This window comes from Chanodichthys erythropterus, chromosome 1 (genome assembly GCF_024489055.1).
Source record: "Chanodichthys erythropterus isolate Z2021 chromosome 1, ASM2448905v1, whole genome shotgun sequence".
Classification (NCBI taxonomy): Eukaryota; Metazoa; Chordata; class Actinopteri; order Cypriniformes; family Xenocyprididae; genus Chanodichthys; species Chanodichthys erythropterus.
In genome coordinates, this window is record NC_090221.1 from 26,347,182 (window position 1) to 26,372,164 (window position 24,983).

A 24,983-nucleotide genomic window follows, 5' to 3' on the forward strand; every position below is an offset into this window, starting at 1 on the left:
TCCATTGGTTATCATTGTCAGTCATCTTAGTTTCATGAGTGATTCACAAAACCAAACACTTGACCAATCTGCTGTTTCTTAAGCATCAAGAACTGTTAAACAAAGACTGTCACCCAACATTGGTTAAGAGCAAATATTTACAATGTTGTTATCATTAAGTATCAATTAAAAATAAACACAGCCTAATACTAATAAAAATGACAGAAAATTAATAACAAAGACCATTTTCAGATCAATAAATGTACATTTTAAAGGAACTATGTTGGCTTGAGAAGGCTATCTCAAGCCAGGTCTCGAACTCGGGTCTCTTAAAGCACAGTTGCGCCATGTGTAGCATTATCCACTAGCCTATTTTCACTGATGATAAAACTAAAACATGCAAAGCCGACATTTATGTAGCCTATTAGGAAAATATGCTATCACTCTTAATACCCAAAAATGTATTATTTGTAGCCTATAAAATTCACATTTCTATTTTTTTTTTATTACAAGAAGAAAATAACAATACATAGGCTAATTAAGAAATATTAAAAATATTTTTATATTTAAGGTTTATGTGGCCACTATTTAGGCTTGCCACAATCAGATTAAGGGAATGTCAGTGGGTAAGCATTGGTGTCCTGTTTTATGCACAATGTCAGATGGTTGAGGCTGAACTGCAGACCGGAAGTTCCATCTTGGGATCTTTCTGTGGTACTTGAAGGGTTGTCTGCTGCTCCCTTTGTGAAGCCTCTGACTCTGAGGATTTTCGTATTGCTATTGCCTCTCTCGAAAGGGTAGGAGACCCTCTAAGCCAGATTACGTCCCTAAGGTGCTTTTTTCGCATTTCATTCTGTTGTTCTTCAGGACTTCTCTCCTCCACCATTTGAAATTCAGGAGCAAGAGAGGCTGAACAAGTTATGTCCAATCAGGGCTCTTAATATTTACATCCACCGCTCAGGCTATTTGTGTAAATCTGATCAACTTCTTGTCTGCTTTGGAGGGCGCAAGGTTCCGCTGCCTCAAAACAGATGATATCTCATTGGGTTTCAAGTGTGGTCAATCTGGCCTAAGAGGCATGCGGGGTGGCTTCGCCTCTAGGAGTCAGGGCCCATTCTATCCGAAGTGTTGCTGCCTCTAGGCACTAGCAAGAGGTGCATCTTTGAGGTATGTTTGTGCTGCGGCAGGCTGGTCCTCTCCGCGCACATTCATCAGGTTTTATAGTGTGGATGAGAACTAAGCCCCAGGGTCTCAGGTCCTTTCGGGGTGAGTGCTTCCTGTACTTCAGTGCTTGTGCAACTTTCCACAGCCTATTTGCAGGCATCCTATCAGTATGGCAACGTGGGTATTGTCATTCCCACGGCATCAACACCATGACGTGGCATCGATGTTCCCTCGAAAGGGAACATCTTAGGGTTATTTATATAACCCGATTCCCTGAGAATGGTTCCCTGATACATGTCAATACCCAACCATTATACACATGCTTGAAATTTTCTAGATTTATTATGAAGGAGCTTGTAGGTACTTAAAAAAATAAAAATGGCTATAATTTGAAATAAGAGGTAGATGATGTTAATAATAAGTCTCAAGGCAATTTACTTACATGTTCCAGAAAACACGGTCCAATTTCACTAAGATGGGGTTCCTCAATGTTGTACTGTTTCTCCAAGTCTCGCACAAATCCCATTTGAAATCTGTAGATATCCTCAATGTTTCCAAAAATCACTTTCAGTTGGTCATCATTGAACATGTCAATCCTCTTTCTGCACTGCCTCAAGTAGCCCTAGAGAGAAACACCTTCAGTTTAGCATTCTGTAAGCCCCAGATGAGTAAATCAAGTGATGTACACCACAGAACAACAGCAAAAGTGTTAGGAAACTCATTCTTTGGACAATGTGCACTGCATGACTGCAAACGTGTCAAAAGACAGAATCATCTACATGAATAATTCTTATTCCAATCTTTGATTAACAAAGAAAATTCTGTCCCTCCACTGAAAGTCAATTCCACTAAACCTGTAACCTCCATAAAGTAAGTTCATAAAGACACAGCAAAAGAAAATCACTGTTTATAAAGCGATTATGTTTGACTCCTATGGAATGTTTTTACAATGTTACAAAGAATGTTTTGAAGCATCAATATTTTGGTGGAATAAACTTCAGTGAAGGGACTGAAATGTCTCAGGTTTCATTAAAACATCTTAATTTATGTTTCGAAGATTAATAAAATAAAATGAAGACATAAAAAAAAACATAATGAAGGTGAATAAATGAGGGCAACTTTCATTTTTGGGTGAACTATCTCTTTAATCTCTCCATGACCAAGAGGCCAATGGTCATAGTCATCTGATAATGGCAGCAGTACCTCACATATGTCCTTCAGGTGTTTGATATAGTGACGCTCAGTGCTCATGATCTCATTGATAACGTTGGCCCTCATCTGATCTCGGTTCTGAAGTGGTTGGCCAATGCACAGACAGCCATTGCTCGGGTCAGTGTGTCCATTCTGCACCTCACTGGCACCCTCAGTTGATTCTGTGGCTGCATTTTCCTGGTTAACCCATAGCTGGCAGGAAAGAAACAAAGGCATAGTTATACATTATACAGTATCTCCAAACTGTGAGTTTTGCAAAGGAGAACAGGTTTGACCCCTAATTCTCACTGGGATAAAGATAGGATTTGCTGACTGACAGACAGTTGTTTGGACTGAGAAGCTTGGGCAATTAAAGGTTCCATAGTACAATGGTTACAAAACTACAAATTAATTTCTCTGCAGAGTTCCACTGAAAATGGTTGCTCTTTAACCATTTCGACTGGGCACTTCTTAATCCAAATGTATGATGACTTGGAGTCTTGCTGTCATGGCCTTGGTAATAAGACCAAATATGTGCCTTTGGTCTGGGTCTCAGATTATGGTTTCAGACAAGACCGTATTGTGTTGCAAGGTGTCACAAAAACTGTTTCTGAAATGGCATATATGCAGTTAACATAGACTTTTTATGTTTTAATGGGGCTCAGAAATCTAATGGTGGCATAAATCGCTTTTTACATAGGAATCACAATCCTGGGAAACAATGAATCACACTTTTGATTATTATATTATGTCCTCTGGATTGTTTCCATGATGGGTCAACACCAGTATATTTTGTAGTTTCACATGCTCTGAGAAGGCCTAGAATGTTATGGAAAGTATGGTGAGGTTTTCAATTTTGTTTTTAAAATACACTCAATAAATAGAAAAAAAAAACAAATGGTATTATAAATGGTATATAAAACTGGTATTATGGAGTAAATTCAAAACGTAGTGTGGTACTTTATTAGTTCAAAGGAGTAATCTGATGATCGTGCATCACTTGTAACACACTATAGCAAACACTGGATGTTTTTATTTTATTTTATATTTTACTGCTTTTATTTTATGTTAATTAAGAAAACATGTTCTTTGTGTAAATTAACAAAAAAATAAACATTTAAAATAAAACATTTGACAATGAAAAAAGATTTTTGTAAACAGAAAATAAGATTAAAACTTAATTGTTTTAAATGAATGCCAAAGAAATGTTGGTGTGTGTGTGTCTGGGACTTGAGGGGTCTTGTTTTGGTCTGGGTTTCAGAGGGTCTTGTCCTAACTCCAGCACTGCTTAAGAAAGACGACAGGGTCATGTGAGGGCATAATAGTTGTCTTAGTAACTCTCCATTTCACAAGTCACCCTTGCATGGCCTACTAATGGCTAAGAAACCCATTCCCATCAGGAACATTTGCTTGAGTGTCTATAACTTTATATGTACCAATGCCTATGAAAATCCATTGGAATTATTTGAGTATTTTAAATCGTACAAACGTATTGCGCTAAAAAAAGATGCAAACATAAAATGGGATGCTTCTTGGCCAAAAAGAGAAGATGCTTCTGAATGCAAAGCAGCTTACTATAACTAACATTTATTTTAACATGAGGCCTGTGATTTGGAGGATACTATAAAACGCATCCAAAGCAGCACATGTAATGGAGAAAGGATGCTTATGTTCTAAATCTACTTGAAAAGCTATGAAGCACACTAGGAGCGTGATTTCAGTTGGATGGCTAGTTAAAATGCTTTATGAGAGACGGCTGTGTTGACAAAATCAGCAGCAGTTGATGAGATTTGAGGAGCTGGGAACGCACCTTTGCTGTTGTGTTATGGAACCTTGGAGTTGCTATAGGGTTGATATAGAAAACTGGTTTTGTGTAAGGTTGAGGAGGGTGGGGATCAACCTTTGGAAAGAATAAAAAAATACACTTTGTTTTAATTTACTCTTGTTGTGGAAGAATAGAAATGGAACAGTCAGATGGAAGTGGCTTGGCAACACTGATTCAACACTGACTGCATTCTTTTCAAAGTCCAGACAGACGCATCTAATCGGGATCAGTGTCCCAAGACCTCATTTCTTCACTTGAGACCTTGAGCTGCATCACAATTAAATAATAAGATCAATGACCTTATAAGATGAGATGAGAGAGTTAATCCAAGATGTGGCTGAAACCTACCCTCACAAAGCTGGCGGGGAACCAGCCCTCCTCGTCATCGATTTGACCCCACCACCAGTCTTTATTGGAGGCATCCAGGACTTTGATGACATCTCCCGCCTTAAACGCCAACTCCCTCTCGGCCATGGTTACGTGATCCCATACTGCCTCTGCGCTGACCACTGAACCTCCGCTGATCAACTGTAGAAAAATACAATGATGCTGATGACAATGATGCACACACATGATTGTTTCGAAACACACTCCCCTGTATGCCATTCATCAGAAAACAGGTAGTCCTGTCTCAAATTCATGCCACCGGGGGGCCAGTGTTGCTATGTTGGGCTGTTCAGTATGCTCTAACAAACACAGCCCAATGTTTTGAATGCATCACAATTGTGTCTGCACATTAATCTATGACTAGGCATGTGACAGAATCAAATGTTGCGATAATTGCTGAAGCTTTTATCATGGTATACGGTATTATCACGGTATTTAAATAAGTTGCAAAACTAACAAAAACAACTCTGAACATTTAAATATAATAACGCAATACAAACAATATAAAGTAAAATGTTTCAAAGAGATGAAAGTGGAAAAGAATTATAAAAAACAACAGGTAATACTTCACAATAATGTTAAAGTTAATACATTAACTAAGATTAAGAATTAACAATAGCTACATTTGTTACAGAAGGTAGCCTATTATTTTTGTTGACATTAGTTAAAAAATACAACTGATCATTGTTAGTTTTAGCTCAGGTCCATTAAATAATAATAACAACCTTTGATTTAGTAATGTTATTAACTTAATAAATGCTTTATAAGTATTTTTCATTGTCAGTTTGGTAATAATGAATTAACATGTTAATTAATGAAAACTTATGTCACTTAGTGTCACTGAACAATAACAAATAATCAGAAAATTTTCAATCATTATAGGCCATGTTGCAGTCCAGATTAAAATATAAAAATGTTTAAGTTTAAAAAATATATAGCATATTAAGTCTTTAATACGTATTTGGTGTTTGAAGCATATTAAAAACTGTTCACTAGCGCAGCTGCTTTGTTCACTGCATTTCTGCTGTTCCATTAGCACCATCTGCTGTCAGAGAGTGAACGTGCACTTTCATTCAGCGCATCTCCTTCCCCGTTCCGCCATGTGCTTCTCATGCACATTGGCCATGTTTACATCTGAGTGCGTGTGTCCCTTTGACGCAGCATACAGCGGTGTTGTGCATTTTATAGGGTTTGATGGGGAAAGTATTCTTAAAATGTTTTATAAATTCATAATAAAGAATTATAAACATTATTCTGAAGTGCCCACGATAACAATATCATGCAAATTCATTATTGTGATGTATCATATTACTGAATATCGGTACATGTCTATGACAAATGAAAGTATTTCCAAAAAGGTCAATCACCCAGTTGTTCTCAATTCTGGTCCAGCATTTAAGTTTACTTAAGCTTACGACCTTTACTTACTGTACGTGGCTTGCTTGATGTTAAAAAGACATATTAACCACAATAAGTTGCGGGAAACAACTCCTTGCTACAGAGTGCAATCCCTTCAGTTCTCTTTCCTGCCTTATTGCATTCGAATCATCAAATACACACACTGTTATGTCAAAATGTCTGTCTTGGTGAGTATTCATGTAAACACAGTCGGTATGTCTTAAGTAAACGTTATGAGTTGGGAAAGAAATCGGATGCATTTCAGTAGGATCCTTGGACGTGCAATAGGTCTTAAAGAGACAGCAGCCTAATACAGTAAACCTGCTGCTGTCTGTCAAACAACAAAAGATAAAGAGAAAGTCACTCACTGCTCTTGACTGAACTGGATAACTTTTGTAGCTTTGTTATGAATCAATGTGTATTTAATTCATGTGAAGACTATGCAGTGTTTTAGATTTACATTTGATCATTTTTTTATGTATTGTTTGTTACTTGCATGTTATTAGGGGCCAAGCACCGAAGGTGCTTAGGCACCTATTGTTATTGTTGGCGTTCCGTACGCTTATTATTATTCTTCCGCTTCTTCTTCCGCTCTTGAAGTCTATGGCAGCCCATAGAACCGCTTGCGGGAAAGTTGTGAAATTTGGCACACAGTTAGAGGACAGTCTGACCTTTGTCCACAGCAAATTTGGAGTCTCTAACTCAATCCCTCTAGCGCCATCAGCTGTCCAAAGTTGCACTTATGTTTATGTTAATAACTTTTGAACCATAAGGGCTAGAAACAAAATTCTTTTTTCCTCTGATTCCTTGGGTCAAGACGAATCGATTGCACCATATGACGTCATTTTCCGTCATGAAAATTTTTCCGCCATTTTGAATTTTCTGAAAAACGTACTTTTTCGAACTCCTCCTAGGCCGTTACTCCAATTTTCACGAAAATTGAACCAGATCATCTTCAGACCATGCCGACAAAATGTTATGGAATTCAAGTTGATTTCTCAAACCGTTTTCGAAAAACACGCAAACGAATTGTACGTAGTGCTTGCGAAAATAGACATAAGGCTGTATCTCCGCAACGCTTTATCGTATTCAGACCAAACTTGGTAACTGTCATCACAAGCATGACCTGAGGCAACATGCAGCGTTTCGGCGCAGCGCCACCTAGTGGTGCGGAGATATGAAAAATGGCTATTTTTACTTATAACTTCTGATGGGTTTGGCCAAAAATCATGAATTTGGTCTCGTTGGATTCGGGGAATCATGCCGAGTCTGTAAGAGTTCCCATATTGGACATTTTGGCCGTCGGCCATTTTAAATTTGGTGCTAAAATGCTGTATTTTACGAACGCATTAGCGTATCGTTATGAAACTCGGTATGGGTCATCAGCGCAATGCCCTGAAGGAGCATACCAAGTTTAGGACCAGCGCCACCTTGTGGTCAAAAGTTATAACAAAATTTACAAAAATGCTAATAACTTTTGACTATATTAACCGATTGTAATGAAACTGTTTTCAGTAGATTCCTTGGGTCATGCTGAGAACATAGATATCAAACTTTCCATAGTCAGCTGAACTTCCTGTCCGCCATATTGTTTTTCTTTAAAAACCTACTTTTTCGAACTCCTCCTAGACCGTTGCTCCGATTTTCACCAAAATCGAACCGTATCATCTTCAGACCATGCTGACAAAAAGTTATGGATTTCAAGTCGATAAGTCAAACCGTTTTCGTATACCAGAGCAACGAATTTGAGGCATGATGCAAAAATGACTCTTGAAGCTGTATCTCTGCAATGCTTTATCATATTCAGACCAAACTTGGTATGTGTCATCACAAGCATGACCTGAGGCATCATACAATGTTTCAGCACAGCGCCACCTACTGGAGTGGAGATATGAAAAATGGCTGTTTTTGCTTATAACTTCTGATGGGTTTGACCAAAATTCATAAATTTGGTATGGTTCATCAGGACAATGCCCTGAAGGAGCCTGAGAAGTTTCGGACCAGCACCACCTTGTGGTCAAAAGTTATAACAAAATTGACAAAAATGCTAATAACTTTTGATAATATCTACCGATTGTAATGAAACTGGTCTCAATAGATTCCTTGGGTCATGCTGAGAACATAGATATCACATTTGCTATAGTCAGCTAAACTTCCTGTCCGCCATATTGTTTTTCTTTAAAAACCTACTTTTTCAAACTCCTCCTAGACCTTTGCTCCGATTTTCACCAAAATTGAACCGTATCATCTTCAGACCATGCCGACAAAAAGTTATGGATTTCAAGTTGATAAGTCAAACCGTTTTCGTATACCGGAGCAAAGAATTTGAGAGATGATGCAAAAATTACTCTTGAAGCTGTATCTCTACAATGCTTTGACATATTCAGACCAAACTTGGTACGTGTCATCACAAGCATGACCTGAGGCATCATACAGTGTTTCGGCGCAGCGCCACCTACTGGAGTGGAGATATGAAAAATGGCTATTTTTGCTTATAACTTCTGATGGGTTTGACCAAAATTCATTAATTTGGTATGGGTCATCAGGACAATGCCCTGAAGCAGCCTGAGAAGTTTCGGACCAGCGCCACCTCGTGCTCAAAAGTTATAACAAACTTGACAAAAATGCTAATAGCTTTTTTTTCTAATTGCTCACTGCTGCTGTTGGTCTGATGCTCACGGCCACGTTGGCTGGCTTCTTGTGCCGTTTTTGTGCTTGGCCCCGTAATTGCTGCTTGCAGCTATATTTTTAATTTGTCATTGTATTTGTCCTATTGTTTGTAGTTCTTATTTTTTTTAAAAAAAACAAAGATAAAGTAAAATAACAAAAAATAACTAATCTTCCATCATTAGTTTCAGGTGTTTCTGTTTACCTGGATGTTTTTGATGTTAAGATTTAAGTTGATATAACTATATATTATCAGGCAAAGAATTTTTGGTATTTAAATATTGGCTTTTTTGTTTATTTGTTTACATTGACGTTAAAATTACAATGTCAGATTTGTGATATTACTTTTTAAATAATGCTAAAAAACTTCTGGTCACTTTCAGAAGCTGTAGTGATTATTTCTTTTCCCAGAAAAAATGTGAAACATATATATTGGTTATATAATTTTCAATTTTAAAATATAATTTAAATTGATTTTACACACTTAAAGCAATATCGTATCGCATATCGACTTACTATTCTCACCACCTCATCAAACCATTTCCTAGTCTTTTTTTAATTTGTATAGTGTAGTGATTAAATCAAAGTTCTTAAAAGCTGCTTTTCAGACTGGCACATTAACTAACTAGCCATCCATCCTTCTCAATCTGTATAGACCACTACAGGTGAAATCTGATACAGTATATTTAAGATCTCTACAGATGAAATCTGATATATTTAACACTGATTGCTCAGCTTTCTTTCTTTAATTGAGCAAACTTGTAATATAAGCAGTAAAGCACACAGCAGGAGGATTTTTGATTGGCTGTTTGTACAGTATATGTATCCTCTGACAGTGTCACTCTGAGCATGCATAAATGAGTGCTGTCAGTGCATTTGTCAATGGTTGTCTCTGAACTCCCCTGCTGCGTACAGCAGCCACAGGTACAGCACATTTAGACTCCAGTCACAAATGCCCGAACCCTTCTCTGGGCCAAGACTGCAAACATCAAATGCCAGACCCGATGTACATTCCACAAGTACATAACTACAAGAAGATCAGACACACACTCTGCAATTTGTGTGATCCATTTGCTTCAAACTTGAGAAGGCTACATATTACATTAAACATAATTATCCAGATGATTAATGCCAATAAATATCCTCTCAAACATTTAGTAACCAATTTTAGACTGTTCTGTGAATGTATATCATTATAAATACTGAACAACTATGTCAATATATTATCATAATATTAAGACATTCAAAGTCGCCTCTCATTACGGAGCCCCAGGATTCCAGTGAATATAATAGAATTATTGTTACATAATCAACCTCTGTTCCCTTCATGTTTCTGCATACATTATGCTGAGACGAATGCTATTTGACGTTGCACCAAGCGCATATAAAAACACAAAGATCAGAACTCAAAATAAGAATGAAGAAACACGTCCTCTGTCATTTCACATCAATGTGCTATTTTTACTGTCAGATTTGTGGGGACTTTCTTATATTTTAGGCAGAAATATTCCTTGTAAATAATACTAAAGCTGACAAAAGTGAACTTACATAGGAAAAGCATTTAATTAAAATCAAATTAGAATTAAAATAAGGAACTTACCATGTCTGTATGAGGAACATGGACATTTGTTTTAATGGGTAGAAATTTGCTATGTGAATTCCATTTGTCTAAATACTAACATCCTCACTGAAGAGCCAGTCACTATACAGTGAAATATAATATTATGTAACAGACTTGTGTCCTGAGAGTGAGGGCCAATCAAAGTTGCTAGACAGTTTTACACATACAAACACATCTGCAACATTTGAAACATATGATGTGCCTTTTGAAGCATAAGACAGTAAACCATCAACCATCTAGCCTCTAAATAAACCAAAGCACAGGCTAGAAAACAGTTCCTAGCTGCTGTCAAGCTTTTCACAGTAATGCTGTAAAAAACTGACACTTCACAACTTGCCAAAATATGTCACCACATGTGCTGGCATGTGATCACAGCTCTGATCAAACATGATAGCAGATTCTCAGAATGTACCTTTCTCTAAATATAGAATGGCATCTGGCCATAGCCTATATTATAACCCTTTAAATGTAATTTTGCCCCATTATATTTTGGGAGGACTCTGGGCCAAATAAGCTAAATGCATATTGTCTAAACTCCCCTGAAACAAGACTGCACAGTATTTTATCATTAAAAAATGTTTCATAAATATCTAAAGAAATAACTGATTGCAATTATTACGAATTTAGTACAAATATAATTAAACGACATTTGATCTTTTATGGTTTCAGAGCATTGGTCATGAATATTAATTCAAGAGCATTTTGAACAAACGTTACCAGACTCATGTTCATAAATCATTCACACAGTACACACACATATCTTCTATTTTCATAGAACGTCATGATGCATTGACAATGTCGTGGAATAATTATACACATCATCTTATATAATGCCATAGGACTGAATAATTAGGGCGAAGAACACACACGCACACACTTCAAATTGTAACGTAAAATATATTTTACCATATCCACCGGTGTATAGAGTAGAATCACAGGTGGGGAGTCTTGAAACTGGCTCAGATGTTTCCAGCACAAGAAACAATCACAGATCTTTGTGTCTTTACGACTGTGTGTCAGTCATGCTGAAGATCCTTTAGCTGGAACCCATGAAGAATATGAGAATCACGTTAACCAGCAGCAGAATGGCGATAACAGTGAACACCGCCACCGTTTGCACGTCCAAGGTCATGCTGCAGTGCTGCGAGATTTGCGATGCTGATGTCAAACCTGCGTTCAGTAGCCTACAATTATAAATGTATCCACCTAAATAGATATGTATGTAAGAGGTTAAAAACACGACACTCCGGGTACGTCTCAAACCCTAGTGAGCTGCCTACCTAGACAGTACATTTGGGCTGAGCAGCTGCGCGCACCTGTAATGTCCTTCAATGCTGTGTTGCTAGGCAGCTCGCTAGGTTTTAAGATACACCTCTGTGTTTCTCTCTGTGCCTTACATGCCAGTACACGCATAAATATGCCTCATCCTCACCATCATCTTTATCGGCATCTTTTGTCGTCAAAACAGCAGCGGAAATCAGCGCGAGGAGTCACTATTCACAATGCTTATTCTACAGCACAAATGACGCGCATCTGCCTTCAACCAACCAGATACTGCCTGCGTGATGATACAACCTCACTATGGAAACACTGTCATTAACATTAACAAACATTCAGACTCTATTACATAAGGCCTAACACACACCGTTAGTCAATGTGCACACAGTTAAGAATATTACTAACTTATTAATGAAGACAAAAAAGAAATAAGCAGTTGAAAATCGTCCACGTGTAAGAACAAGATCCCATGTATTATTAGGATGGATGGATACCTCATAGGCCTATCAGAAGGTATCCTAAGTTTTCCTAAGACTACCATCCTAAGTCTTTTCTTTTCACTACTTTCATACTTTAGTATCTCATAAAAAAGAGAAATCTTCTGATAATTTATTAACTTAACATAATAGCCTATCTTGTAACATTGAGACACCTTCTGGTATTTATTTATTAAATCCATAGTCAATTCCACTCGATTTCCATGTGCACACAAGGTTCAAGTTTTGTCATCTGCAAGAATGGCAAATCCACGTGACAAAAGCTGGTTGGTTTGAAAGTGACTTTGGTGTGAGATGTGCTACATATCGCTATACCAGTGGTTACCAAATTTTTGTGGCGTACCATTTAGAGTTACCATTCTTCTGCGTACCTTCCACTTAGACTGTAGACATACATTTTCCAAAAAATATTGGCCCCCCTAAATTTATTTTCCAGTGCATTTTTTACCTTTATGAATAACTTTATAAAATAAATAATGTTAAAAAAAAGTTTATTAGAGAAATATGCAATGATGGTAAAAACAAAGAAATACTTTTAAATATTAAACTAAAACCACCAGTAGGTGGCAGCAAGTCACTGTTTTAATGAGACAGTCATCGAGTCATTCATTCAGTAACGAAGCAACTAAGGGTGATTCTCAATACTCAAACTGATGCTTCCACGCTCCTCCATCCTGCAGCTTGTGACCCAGAAACCAATCAAACTCAGCCATCTTGAAGGACATCTCAATTCTCTAATTGCACTGTGAGGAGGCGAGGAACGAAGAGCAAGGAAGCTTCCTGAGGACACACAGGTGTATCCTTTGTGGAAGTATTTCTCGATGAGAAACCTGACACACGTATACAATATTCTCCCCCTTAATATCTGTCACAGTAATTTTAATTTATGCTTTACCTTTGCAGTTAAAATAAATCATATATCTCACATATTTCAAAAGGGCAACAACATAAGAGCAGATCCCTCAAGTGATGCTTGAATGATCAAGAACATTCCAATATACAAATAACATTTCTTTGCATCCTTCCCTCGCATCATATGGGGGGTGGAGCTGAGGAAAAGAAAAGGAAAGGAAACGAGGATGCACAAATAAGAATTGAGAAGCACCCTAACTGTATGTTTGAATGAATCATTGAATGATTGATTCTTACGATTTGTTCAAAGCTGCATAATTATTCTGTTGTTCAGAATTTTTCTGCTGTTCTGTGCAGAATTGTTCACGAATCAATTCTGCTGTTGCTTTCATTGGAACTATTATTTCATTGCAAAATAGGGATAACGACAATACTGTGTTTAAAATGCACATTTTGTTTGTTGACCTGTTGTATAATAATCAATGAGTGCATTTACATGCACCCTCATAATGCGATTTATAATGGGATTTTGGCAATATTGTGATTAAAATTTACCTCATGTAAACACAATACTTTGATCAAATGAATGCAAGTTCATAATCATAGTAACCATTATCACATTAAACTAGGTGGTGAATGCCAATTTTAATCGCAATAAACTGGCATGTAAGCACCTTAATCGCATTATTACTGCTCTGGCCAAAGTGCGCATGTGCTAAGATGTACACGGATGCTGAGTGTTGTTCATACAACTTCATGAATGAACTCTGTGATATTATTTTGTTTTCTCTTCTCCAAAGTACCTAACTCTGTCAACACAAGTCACTGCGCAGTCTCTGCGAAGAACGCTACGGCATTGTAGGCAAACTCGGCATTGCGATGTTCATATAATAATAGGCTATCCAGTACATCTATAAAAATGTATTTTTAATTTGATGTGAGTAGATTAAAACAATGGCCAGTAACATGCACTGTACAGTAATGCCTATCTGAGTGTGGTATAGCCGTACTTAGCTATAAGCAAATAATCAGAGCAGTGGCGTAGCCACGGGTGTGCCGGTGCCACCCAAAATAGGTCCAGGTGAAATTGCAAGCGCAACAAACCTCACAAGTATCGAAAATGGTCTACTTTCCCATAGACTGGAGTGAGACCATAGACGTCTCTCGAGCTGTCGCGATCATTCTTGGCTCTCTGTGGCTTGTGTGGCTTTCGATTTTGGCTTCCAAGGATCAGAAAGAAGATATCTGAGGTAAAACTATTAAAAACTAGCCGCGTTTCGTCTAGCACACCTTCTATTCACAGCTGTGCGCGTTCATTCCTCCCAAAACTCAAACTTAACGTCAGAATCAGCACAATCGATGATTGTTGTAAAATCCAGTCTTTACTGTTGCTAAATTGCAGTAAATGTTTGATAATTATCAACGTTTTAAAACGTTGAAAGCACAGTAATCCGCGCAAGAGACGCTGTGCGCGCGCTCCAAAACGGATCGTAAATAGACAAACATATTACACGTTGGGCTTCAGGTGCACGTTCAAACGATCAAATGCACACAACAATATGTTAAAATAACCGGATTTAGCTGCTTAAACGCAGTTTATATCGTAAGTGTACATGAACAGCTGGGAGAAAATCCGATGTGTGTTATATCTATTGTCCTAAAGTGACAGCAGTCACCTTCTGATGATTGTGCCATCAATGTTAATCAAACAAGAAAATGCAAAGAGAAAATCACTCACAGCTCTTCATCTGAATATAATTAGATTTAATAAGCATTAATCTATTAATTTATACAGTGAAAATCATGCAGTGTTATTTTACATTTGGTTACTTTACTTCAATTTCTTTTATAGGCTAGGCCTATACTGCTTACCTGAACACATGAACAAATGAAATCACTTTATTTCATTTGTATCTTTGTTTTATTGTATTTGTCAGTTCTTACTGTATATTATATAAAACACTAAAAATGCCAGACATCATATAATATAAAGCAAAGTTAATTCAGCTCCCGTCACATTTACCTCAGAAAAGCCCTTCAATGTCCAAAAACGCATCAGTCAGCAACAAAAATGTATTTGTGCTTAACATGTGCTTCAATATTGAATGTATAAATCTGTTTTATGACAGCCACCATTTAAATGTTTAGGTCTATATAAAAATGAGCAGAAATATAATTGTCATAATTTTGTTTTTATTATAACGTTATTATAAAAAACTGTGCAATTTATATGTAAGTAGCTTACAAATAAATTAATCTTTAATATAATAGTGATGTAGGCTACCAGCTGTGGTTCCCTGTATAGTTTAGTGTTGAGAGAGATTTTTTTCTTTGAGGAAATTTGCTGTACCTGACGGGCCCCAAATTAGTCAATAATGAATCAAGGAAATCAAATCAAAATCAAACCACAAGATTCAGAATCAAAATCAAATCCACTGGTGAAATTGGTGTCAATGCCCAGCCGTCAATAATTTTTTAGTTTGTTTTGTTTTTACTTAAAGCAAATGTTGTTTTTTCCAATTATTTTCTTGTCAGAGTGCACCAGAATGCGTCGTTAAAATCCCGAAAATGGGGGAGGATGCTCCCAGACCCCCCTACAACAATTTACTTTGTCCGGTTGCACATTAATCGGACATTAAATATGGCACACCCAGTTTTTCTGATGCACACCCAGAGTCACTTTTCTGGCTACGCTGCTGAATCAGAGTAATGAAAATTGCATGAAACTGGACTGAATATTTCTGCTCGTGTCATCTAAACATCTTACTGTGATTAAGACCATACTCTGATTACAAGAAATAATTTCATTATTGGTGCACATGTAAACATAGCCAATGTCACCTTTGCAATCATCTGGATATTTGGGAACAGTTGCATTCTCGCTCATTATCAAATTGAAATACAAGAACTCACGCAGGTGTATGTTTTTGTATCGAAGAAAGTTTGAGACTTAAACCGATCTCAATCCACTCTATGTCTATATTTGTTCTTCATGTGAGTAAGTGCTAAATCACCACTTTTACAAAGGTGCACTGTCGAGAACGATAGTAATGTAGCGTGATTTTCTAAGGCAGCAGTACTCAAAAGATGAGGTCATTTGATTGGATGTCATGCATTAACAGCATTTTGCCAGTTAGAAATACATGCTCGGTTTTAATGTTATTTTAATATAGGGTACAATTAAATGAAAGGCAAGACAAACCATTTTGTTCGTGTACCCCCTTCAGTCACCTCAAATACCCCCAATATGTGTGTCAGGGCCTTAACCCCACAACTAGACCTAAACATAACCATATTGGTAAATGAGGGGATTAATAATCTGTAAGGCAGTCATTTTTTGCACCACACCGGCCTGTGTACCAGTCACATGTTTTGATCATCATAATAATCTGAAGCCTAAATAAAAAAGCCAGAAGAAAAAGCTAAACGAACACCATGGTCACATGACTTCACCACCACCATTAAGCTTCTGACAGCTCTTTTAGTCTTAATTAAAAAAAAAAAAAAATCCCTTAATTTTTGAGGTACAATAGTATGCAAGAGTGTGGTTTTAAACATAACAAGGCTGTGAAAGTGACTAGTGAGTAGACAATCTCTTGGGACAGATCCTCACCGATGACCTCAGCACAGATCCCTATGTCCAGCTATGAATACGTCATGCCAGGACCAGATGGGACCTAAACACAGTTTTAAAAAGAAGCATGTTTGTGCTTAAGGCCACTTATAAGTCAGTCTCCATCACTTATTTTTCTCCATTTCTGTCACCTGATGGAGTTTGGGTTCCTTGTCACTGCTGCCTTTTGCTTGCTTATTGTTGACACTCAATATCAAGCAATATTACTGATTTAAGAATCAGATGAGAACAAAACTTGAAATGAAATGAGCTAAATAATGACATTATTACCTTGCTATAGCTGCTTTACAGCAAAATTTGAATCTCTTATTTGATCAAGTTTGAGTCACAATTCTGTTACTTTCCTGTTTATTATTGTGAACCAGCTTGGAAACAATTTCTATTGTATAAAGAGCTATGAAAATAAAGTCCAAACCAACTTATATATAAACAAATGTCCTTTGCATGGTAAAGTTTAAATTTAAAAAAGAAAAATAACATTAATTAGCCCTAATGATCAATTAAATAATATGATGCTTTGACATCATGCTAGTAGTGAAATGCTCCGAAAAATATTAGTTTTATTACTTTTTATAATATTTTTAGAAATGTAAATGTAATACTCTAAATCCATTAAACTTAATCCCACAAATGATTCACAACAAATAATTTCTAGCCTCTCCACTTTAATAATGTTTTTTTTTTTGTTTTTTTGTTTTTTTTACATATACCTGATATTCATACTCATAGTCCTCAAAATAAATAAAAAAATGAATACTGTATCAGTTGCTGTTTATCATGAGTTGTAAGCTACTAATAGATGATCTTCTTTACACAAAATGTCATCCAACTGAATGTATTTTTTTTCATGCAGTATATCAGAAGACAAACAATTATTTATGTCTTTAGATTATTCTTATAAAATATCAGAAGTATAATGTATTGAAACAGATGTTCTCTTCTGATGCAAAACAGTCAGTTACATAACGCTGACACAGAGATTCCCATACGGCTTGATTCCACCATCCTGACATTTACACAACAAAGGTCACATCTGAAATTCAAACAGACACAAAAGAAATTTCATGCATACAAAGCCAAAGTTGGTCAGAATCATGTATGATTAAGGAGCTACACACATTCAAGTTTGCAGTTAAACACATTACTCCACAATGACACATAAAACATCTTCTCAATGAGACTCGCAATTCAAAGAAATAGATTTTACTTCAAACCAATGTGATGTTGAACTCAAAATCATTCATTGTGTTATATTTCGGGGAAGGGGGATAGTGTCTTGTACTTTATTTACATACGACTATTTCGCACTGCAAGCTTGGGGAGCATGTGAGCAGAGTGTGAACTGGCTTTGATGTTACCAGCACCCAACATCTACACAAGACAATGAACAGAGGATGACTGAGGGTTTAAATACACTGACCAATGATAGACGGGTGCAGTTGATTAGTTGACAAGGTAACAAACAAAGGTATCTATGGAAACTAACAAGATGGCAATGGAAACATCACTTTATATAAATAAAATGAAGTGAATTAATTTCAAGAAGAAAAATATTCAATACTGCTTCATAGTATATATAGTATAGTATATAGTATAGAGCAGATAAGATAAATGAAGCACACATGTGCAAGTATTTACTTACAGTGTGCCAATGAAAGGTAGAAAAATCCAGTTGTGAAACAAGTATGTACAAGTGTATTTATGTACAAATATTGTGTTCTTCCACAACTAAGAAATGCATTTAAAAAACTTGAAAAAAGCAGGCATTAGTCTATTTCTATGAGAAGTGATTGTGTTGAAGTATCTCTCCCTTCACTAACACGCACCAGTGGGCGGGTCAAAGAGATGATGATGTAGAAGTAGGCACTGGTCTGTGTCTGTGCAGTCTTGTGCTGATGTATTCATCTCTATTATGAAACAAAAACCTGAAAGTAGAAAACGAGTCATTTTGGCAGCTTGGTTTCAATAAAAGCTGGACTAACAAGGAACTTTTGAGTTCTGAAATTTACAGTATGTTTTTTTTTTTTTTTTTTTTTAGCACACTGACCTCTCATTCCATGGCCCTTTAAGCAAAGACTCTGAATCTGGTCAGATACTATTAGGGAGAGATACCAACCTCCACAGCTTTACCATTGGAGAAAGCGTAATGATCAACTTGGATTTCTCTATGGAAGAAAAGAATGGGATTTTTACTTTCTCACTGAACTGCTTATTAAGATGAAAGACATCCAACATGGAAGCAAAGATAGCAAATTAAGGATTTCTTTATGTACATTTTAGGTGTTTGTCTGTTTGCAAAACACACGGCCATGATACTAGAGTTGGCTTGACAATTTTCCCATTATAAATGGCCAAAGATTTTCAGGTGGGTTTGATTGAACGTGTTACATGTTATTAAGTTTGATGAACGTATTACAGCTGTTAAGTAATGCTAACAAATGTTCTACATATTTTACTTTACAATAATGTCTAGCAATACCTCTTAATATTCTTTTAGTTACATAATCTTAGTAAAGTGCCAACAAACAGAGACTTGGGATGCGCCTGAAGCCAACACAAATAATTCACGAGTTCACACTTACAAATAAGTCAGGTAAATTAACTGGTAAATGTATTTGGCGCGCTGTCCGGGGAGAGGGCTCCGAGCTCGGTAATCGGCCTGAACACAGAGTACCCCCCCCCCCCCCCTCCTTTTAGATTATATGAAGTAATCCAGAGAGTGTGAGGATACGGGGTGGTGGAGGGATTCTGGAAACTGTCGAGGATCCTTGGGTGAGTTTGACTGTGATTATATACAGGCCTGAACTCATGCCGATTGGGTAGATACGTTGATTACAGATTTTTGACAGCTGGTTGAGATGACGTAATGATTAAGATGATGTAATGATTGGGTATCTTATTTGACTTGTTCCTCCTGAACTACAGTTATAAAACATCATTTCACGAGTTCACACTTACAAATAAGTCAGGTAAATTAATTGGTAAACGTATTTGGCGTGCTGTCCGGGGAGAGGGCTCCGAGCTCGGTAATCGGCCTGAACACAGAGTACCCCCCCAAAAATGCAAAATGTTGGCTACGGACAGCAGCCGGGAACTGTAACCCCCCAAAAATATAGAAATAAGGCTGATGTTTGCAAGGAGAAAGCTGTCTGCCGGATCGGGAGGGTTCTATCTGATGGGAGTTCAATACTCACAGCGAACCACTGAATATAAACCTCATCGACCAGCAAACTAAGATAAGGTTTAGATGTTTTGGCTGGGGGCGTCTGCAGCATCCGACGGGAGTTCAATACTCGCAGCGATCGGATGGGTAAAACCCCACCAGCCAGAACATTGGGAAGGAATGGCATCCGACGGGAGTTCGTTACTTGCGGCGACTAGAAGGGTAGCTTCAGCCGAGGGGGCCCCTTTAGGTGTCCGATGGGAGATCAATACTCACTGCGATCGGACGGGTAAGCCCCAGCTGACTGTGGGGAGGACGTTTAGTAATTGGGGGGCTCTTGCAGCATCCGACGGGAGTTCAATACTCACTGCAATTGGACGGGTAAGCCCCTGTTGGCATGGGGTGAATGTTTAGTTATTTTAGATTGGGAGGGTTCTAGCAGTGTCCAACGGGAGTTCAATACTCGCTGCGACTGGACGGGTAAGCCCCTCCGCTGATGGTGGGGTGGACGTTTAGTAATTTTAGATTGGAGGCTCGTATGGTGTCCGACGGGAGTTCAATACTCACTGCGATCGGACGGGTAAGCCACGGTTGGCATGGGGTGAATGTTTAGTTATTTTAGATTGGGAGGGTTCTAGCGGCGTCCAACAGGAGTTCAATACTCGCTGCGATTGGACGGGTAAGCCCCCCCGCTGATGGTGGGGTGGACATTTAGTAATTTTAGATTGGAGGTTCGTATGGTGTCCGACGGGAGTTCAATATTCACTGCGATCGGACGGGTAAGCCACAGTTGGCATGGGGTGAATGTTTAGTTATTTTGGATTGGGAGGCTCTCATGGCGTCCGACGGGAGTTCAATTCTCACTGCAATCGGACGGGTAAGCCCCTGCTGGCAGTGAGGTAAACGTTTAATTATTTTAGATTGGTAAGCGCTCTAGTGACGTCCGACGGGAGTTCAATACTCGCTGCAAATGGACGGGTAAGCCCCTGATGGCATGAACGCAAAAACGTTTAGCTATTTTCGACTGGGAGGGCTTTCACACAGTCCGACGGGAGTTTAATACTCGCAGCGATCGGACGGATAAGCCCAGCCATAGTTGAACGAGAATAGAAAATGTATACTGTTTCTGAGGTTCTTATGGGAGCTCAATACTCATGGTGTCAGATTGAAGTTTGACTGATTTGACTGGGTGGTTTGAATCATCTGTTTAGAGAGTTAGTTTGAAGACCGGGAGATTTCTTGCAACATTGGATGAGGGCGAGTTTGGGCAGAGCTGGGCTCCTGCGGGAACGGTGGTGACATCACTGCTGCAGCAGTGGAGAAATTAGCCAGAAGAACTGATCTGTGGGAGCTGAGGCAACATCACTGCTGCGGCAGTGGAGAAATTAGCCAGAAGAACTGATCTGTGGGAGCCGAAGTGACATCACTGCTGCGGCAGTGGAGAGAAAAAGCCAGAGAAACTGAGCCCCTGTGGGAGCCGAGGTGACATCACTGCTGCGGCAGTGGAGAGAAGGGCCAGAAGAATTGAGCTCCTGCGGAAGCCCAAGCGACATCGCTGCACTGGCAATGAGATCATTCCCATTTTATTGGAATGATGGTATAAGTTGAGTTTGATATGGCTTGTGGGTATGTGTGAGAATATGAGCTGGAGCTGAAAACCTAGCTGATTAGCGTTTGTTAGGCTTCTTTAATGTGGAAACAGTTTGATGTAGTTCTTAAAAGCTTCTTATGACCAGTGACCAAGTGTTTGAATCTGATGCTGGGAAAGGCCTTATTGAGCAGCTGTGGTTGTTGCTCCTATGGGGAACAAATTACTGGAAAAGTGGTCTGCTGGGAGCTTGGAGGTTCTTAATGCTGTTTACATGATATAAATAAAGTAATGCTGAGAAGAGAAAATCAGGAAAGGCAGGCTGGAGGAATGGGACCGAGGCCGCTTGCAGAGGCAGCCTCATGCTCGGGCTGGCCCCTGGAACCTAGGGAGGAACAAGAAGTGTAGAAAAGAGGGAAGCTGGGAGTCCAAGAAGGCCTCTGGGCCTGCGCCGCTAGCGGAGGCAACTTCACGCTTGGGTCAGTCCCTGGAGCCTGGGGAGGAACAAGAAGTGTAGAAAAGAGGGAAACTGGGGAGTAAAATATGGCATCTGGGCCTGCGCCGCTAGCGGAGGCAACCTCACGCTTGGGTCAGTCCCTGGAGCCTGGGGAGGAACAAGAAGTGTAGAAAAGAGGGAAACTGGGGAGTAAAATATGGCCGCTAGCGGAGGCAGCCTCACGCTAAGGTCCGTGGTTGAGCTGTAGACCAAAGACAAAAAGAATTTGAGACTAATGACCGGGCCTGCGCTATTAGCGGAGGCATCCTCATGCTAACATCTACAGGCCACAGACAATGGATAGGGTAAGAGACGGTGGGATGAAATGGCTGAAACAGCGGAGCTTACTCTGCTAGCGGAGGCATCCTCACGCTAGGAGGGAAGGCATTCGCCAAGAGGGCGAAGAGAGTCGTATGTGGTGTGGCACCTGGGAAACTGCGGTGTGTGGCTAGGCGGAGGGAGGAGGAGAGTGGGGAATCTGGGGCCCAGCCCAGGCTCACTGCGGCCTGACGCCGGACTTCTAGTGCATGAATCGAAGCAAGAGAGAGGAGATGAAAAAGCGACCTGCGGGATTATGTGCATCATGAAGATAGCTGAGCAAAGATAGCAGTTCCTGTTTAGAACAGTTTGGACCATCTATGAAGATGGAAACAAATAAAAAAATATCCTATTTTCCTTATGTGGTGAGGCCTAGAAATTAACTTTATTTAAGTTAAAGCCCATAAATTCAGTTTGAGTTCAGCAAAACTGTGCAAACTGAGAAACTGATTATTATTTTTTATTAATAAGCCTAAAATGCTTTATAACCTGCATATATTCACCTCTGGCACGATTGTTTGATACCATACTGTCGTTTACAGTTTGCACTGTAATTGATTGATGTTGAACAATCATCAAACAGCAAAGTAGGCTACAGACTGATTTAGATGATCGTTTGTTCTTTTAACTGTTGCTGGTTTGAGTCACGTGCACATTTATGATTATTAATTCATTTATTAAAGATCAAAAAGAGACTAGCTTGTAAAAAGAGAGCTTTGCATAATAAAAATGTGCAACTTGGATTTATTCAATGGTGTTCAACAAGCACTAAATTTACCATGAACACGCTGCTTGAATGATTTTTTTTTTTTTTTATTTAATTAAATTTATTTGTTTACTTTTTAGTTCTATTTCCCAATACTTATCCAGACCTGGTACTCAAATTACTCAAATCAAATTCCATGCTTTATCAAACTGCGTAGGAACATACAACATAACAGTTTATTCACTGGTTATTTGTCTATGGTTCGATACGTTACTTACAGATTTCTGCTAGTTCTAAATATAGATGAACATACAGATGAATAGGAACAGTAAAATTTATTTAAATGCATCAGCAAAAGAACGATTTTAAGAATTTGTCCTACCAGTCTGTGCCTCGTGTGAAGCTGTGGGTTGAAGTTACAGAAATGCATAGAAATACACAGAAGGATAACGCAGATGATTCGGAAGTCGGATTTTGGCATGCAGGGACCCGTTTGTTCCGAAATAATATCGTTGGATTGGAGAAAAATTGTTCTTAAGGCCAGAAGATTGTGGCAAAGATTCCTCGAGGATGAAAGATTCTACATCGGACGCGACTACAGACATGTTAGGAACTTAGGGCGGGACGAAATTCTGGAAACTGTTGAGGATCCTTAAGGGTGAGTTTGACTGTGATTATATACAGGCCTGAACTCATGCCGATTGGGTAGATACGTTGATTACAGATTTTTGACAGCTGGTTGAGATGACGTAATGATTAAGATGATGTAATGATTGGGTATCTTATTTGACTTGTTCCTCCTGAACTACGTTTATAAAACATCATATATTCAGAAAGGCATGGATAATGACTTTCTGAAAAATATTTGTAAAATGCAGTCACTCCTTGTGCTTGGTGGATAACAGGTGAGCCAGGTGACAGCACAATATTTCAGATTAACATGTAAAATTAACTCAAATTCACTGTAAAACCGAACAGTGAAATGAATTACATTAAATGAGTTTGTTTCACTCAAATAATAATGAAAGTTCATTGTACTTAATAGAAAAAAGTTGCATGAACTCAAAATTTCATTGTAGTAAGCTGAACTTAATATGATTGAGTTGAGCTGCAGCAGATTTCTAATTTCCAGCATGCTTTGCGTCAGACCATATAAATAACTGTTGAAATTAAGTGTTATTTTGTGTGTTTTCAACGCTATCTCACGACCAATTCGTACTTATTTTATGAGGTGGCTATTTCGTACGAATTCATACGACTTCACTCGTACAATTTCGTATGATTTGTCTATACCCCTGTGACGGTTAGGTTTAGGGGTGGGGTTTGGGGTAGGTAATTCGTATGAATTCATACGAATTTGTAAACTCGTAAAATACGTACGATTTAGCAAAAAACGTGTGAATTCGTACGAGTGAGGTCCTATGAATTCGTACGAATTAGCCACCTTGTAAAATACGTACGAATTGCCGTGAGATCGGGTTGGTGTTTTTGCACAAGATCAACATATGGAGATATAAGTTAATGTTTAATGTTGGGATTCAGGGGTTGGGATTCAGGGGGGTTCTGTTATGTTAGTTTTGTAGGGTTACCACTGTGGTGAAGAGTAGAGCCTGTGGTTAGGTTGAGGATGAGCTGCAAAACATTTAAGACCACATATGCTGTTTGACTACATATAAGTATGTAATGACAGTCTCTCTGATAGTTATACTAGCATGTGTTATTTTCTATGTAACATTTAACCAAGATCTGAATGTGATGTTTATGTAAATTAACTGTATGCAATTAACATTATGATGAGTTGGAAAAGGGATGCTGGTGACGGGATTGTTAGTGAGAGACACCTGTATACCACACTGGCCTTGATCCGCTTACATGGCTCTCAGCCCCGCCCCACTTGCCACAAAAATTTTAGGTTCTACCAACTTTAAAAAAATGATTTAGTTTACTTAAATGTTTTGAGGTAATAAGTTTCCTCAAATGTTTTGAGTATTCTGAATTTATTGGGTTTTACAGTGTGTGAGAGTGTAAAGTGAACTAGATTAAAAAGTTGGTCAAGACTTTAATGTTGACAAGAAAGCCTGGCCAAAGGTTTGAAGTAGTTTGAAAAGCTTGAAGTTTGAAGATTTTATCATTGAATTAGTTTTGACATGGCTACTGTCGTGCAGCCAGTCAGTAGCTGATCCATGTCCAGTTGCCTGATTTAGGATGGGATAATTTAG

The 24,983-nt window shown here is 38.4% G+C and overlaps 1 protein-coding gene across 1 annotated transcript in view; it reads right to left on the bottom strand.

The window, feature by feature from the left end:
* arhgef9b (Cdc42 guanine nucleotide exchange factor (GEF) 9b) overlaps nucleotides 1–24,983 on the bottom strand; it is a 94,607-nt gene that overhangs the window by 49,043 nt on the left and 20,581 nt on the right. Inside the window, 4 exon segments of the mRNA XM_067390944.1 lie at nucleotides 1,586–1,765; nucleotides 2,347–2,547; nucleotides 4,145–4,234; nucleotides 4,508–4,687. Of these exon segments, the coding sequence (XP_067247045.1) occupies nucleotides 1,586–1,765; nucleotides 2,347–2,547; nucleotides 4,145–4,234; nucleotides 4,508–4,687 (651 nt within the window).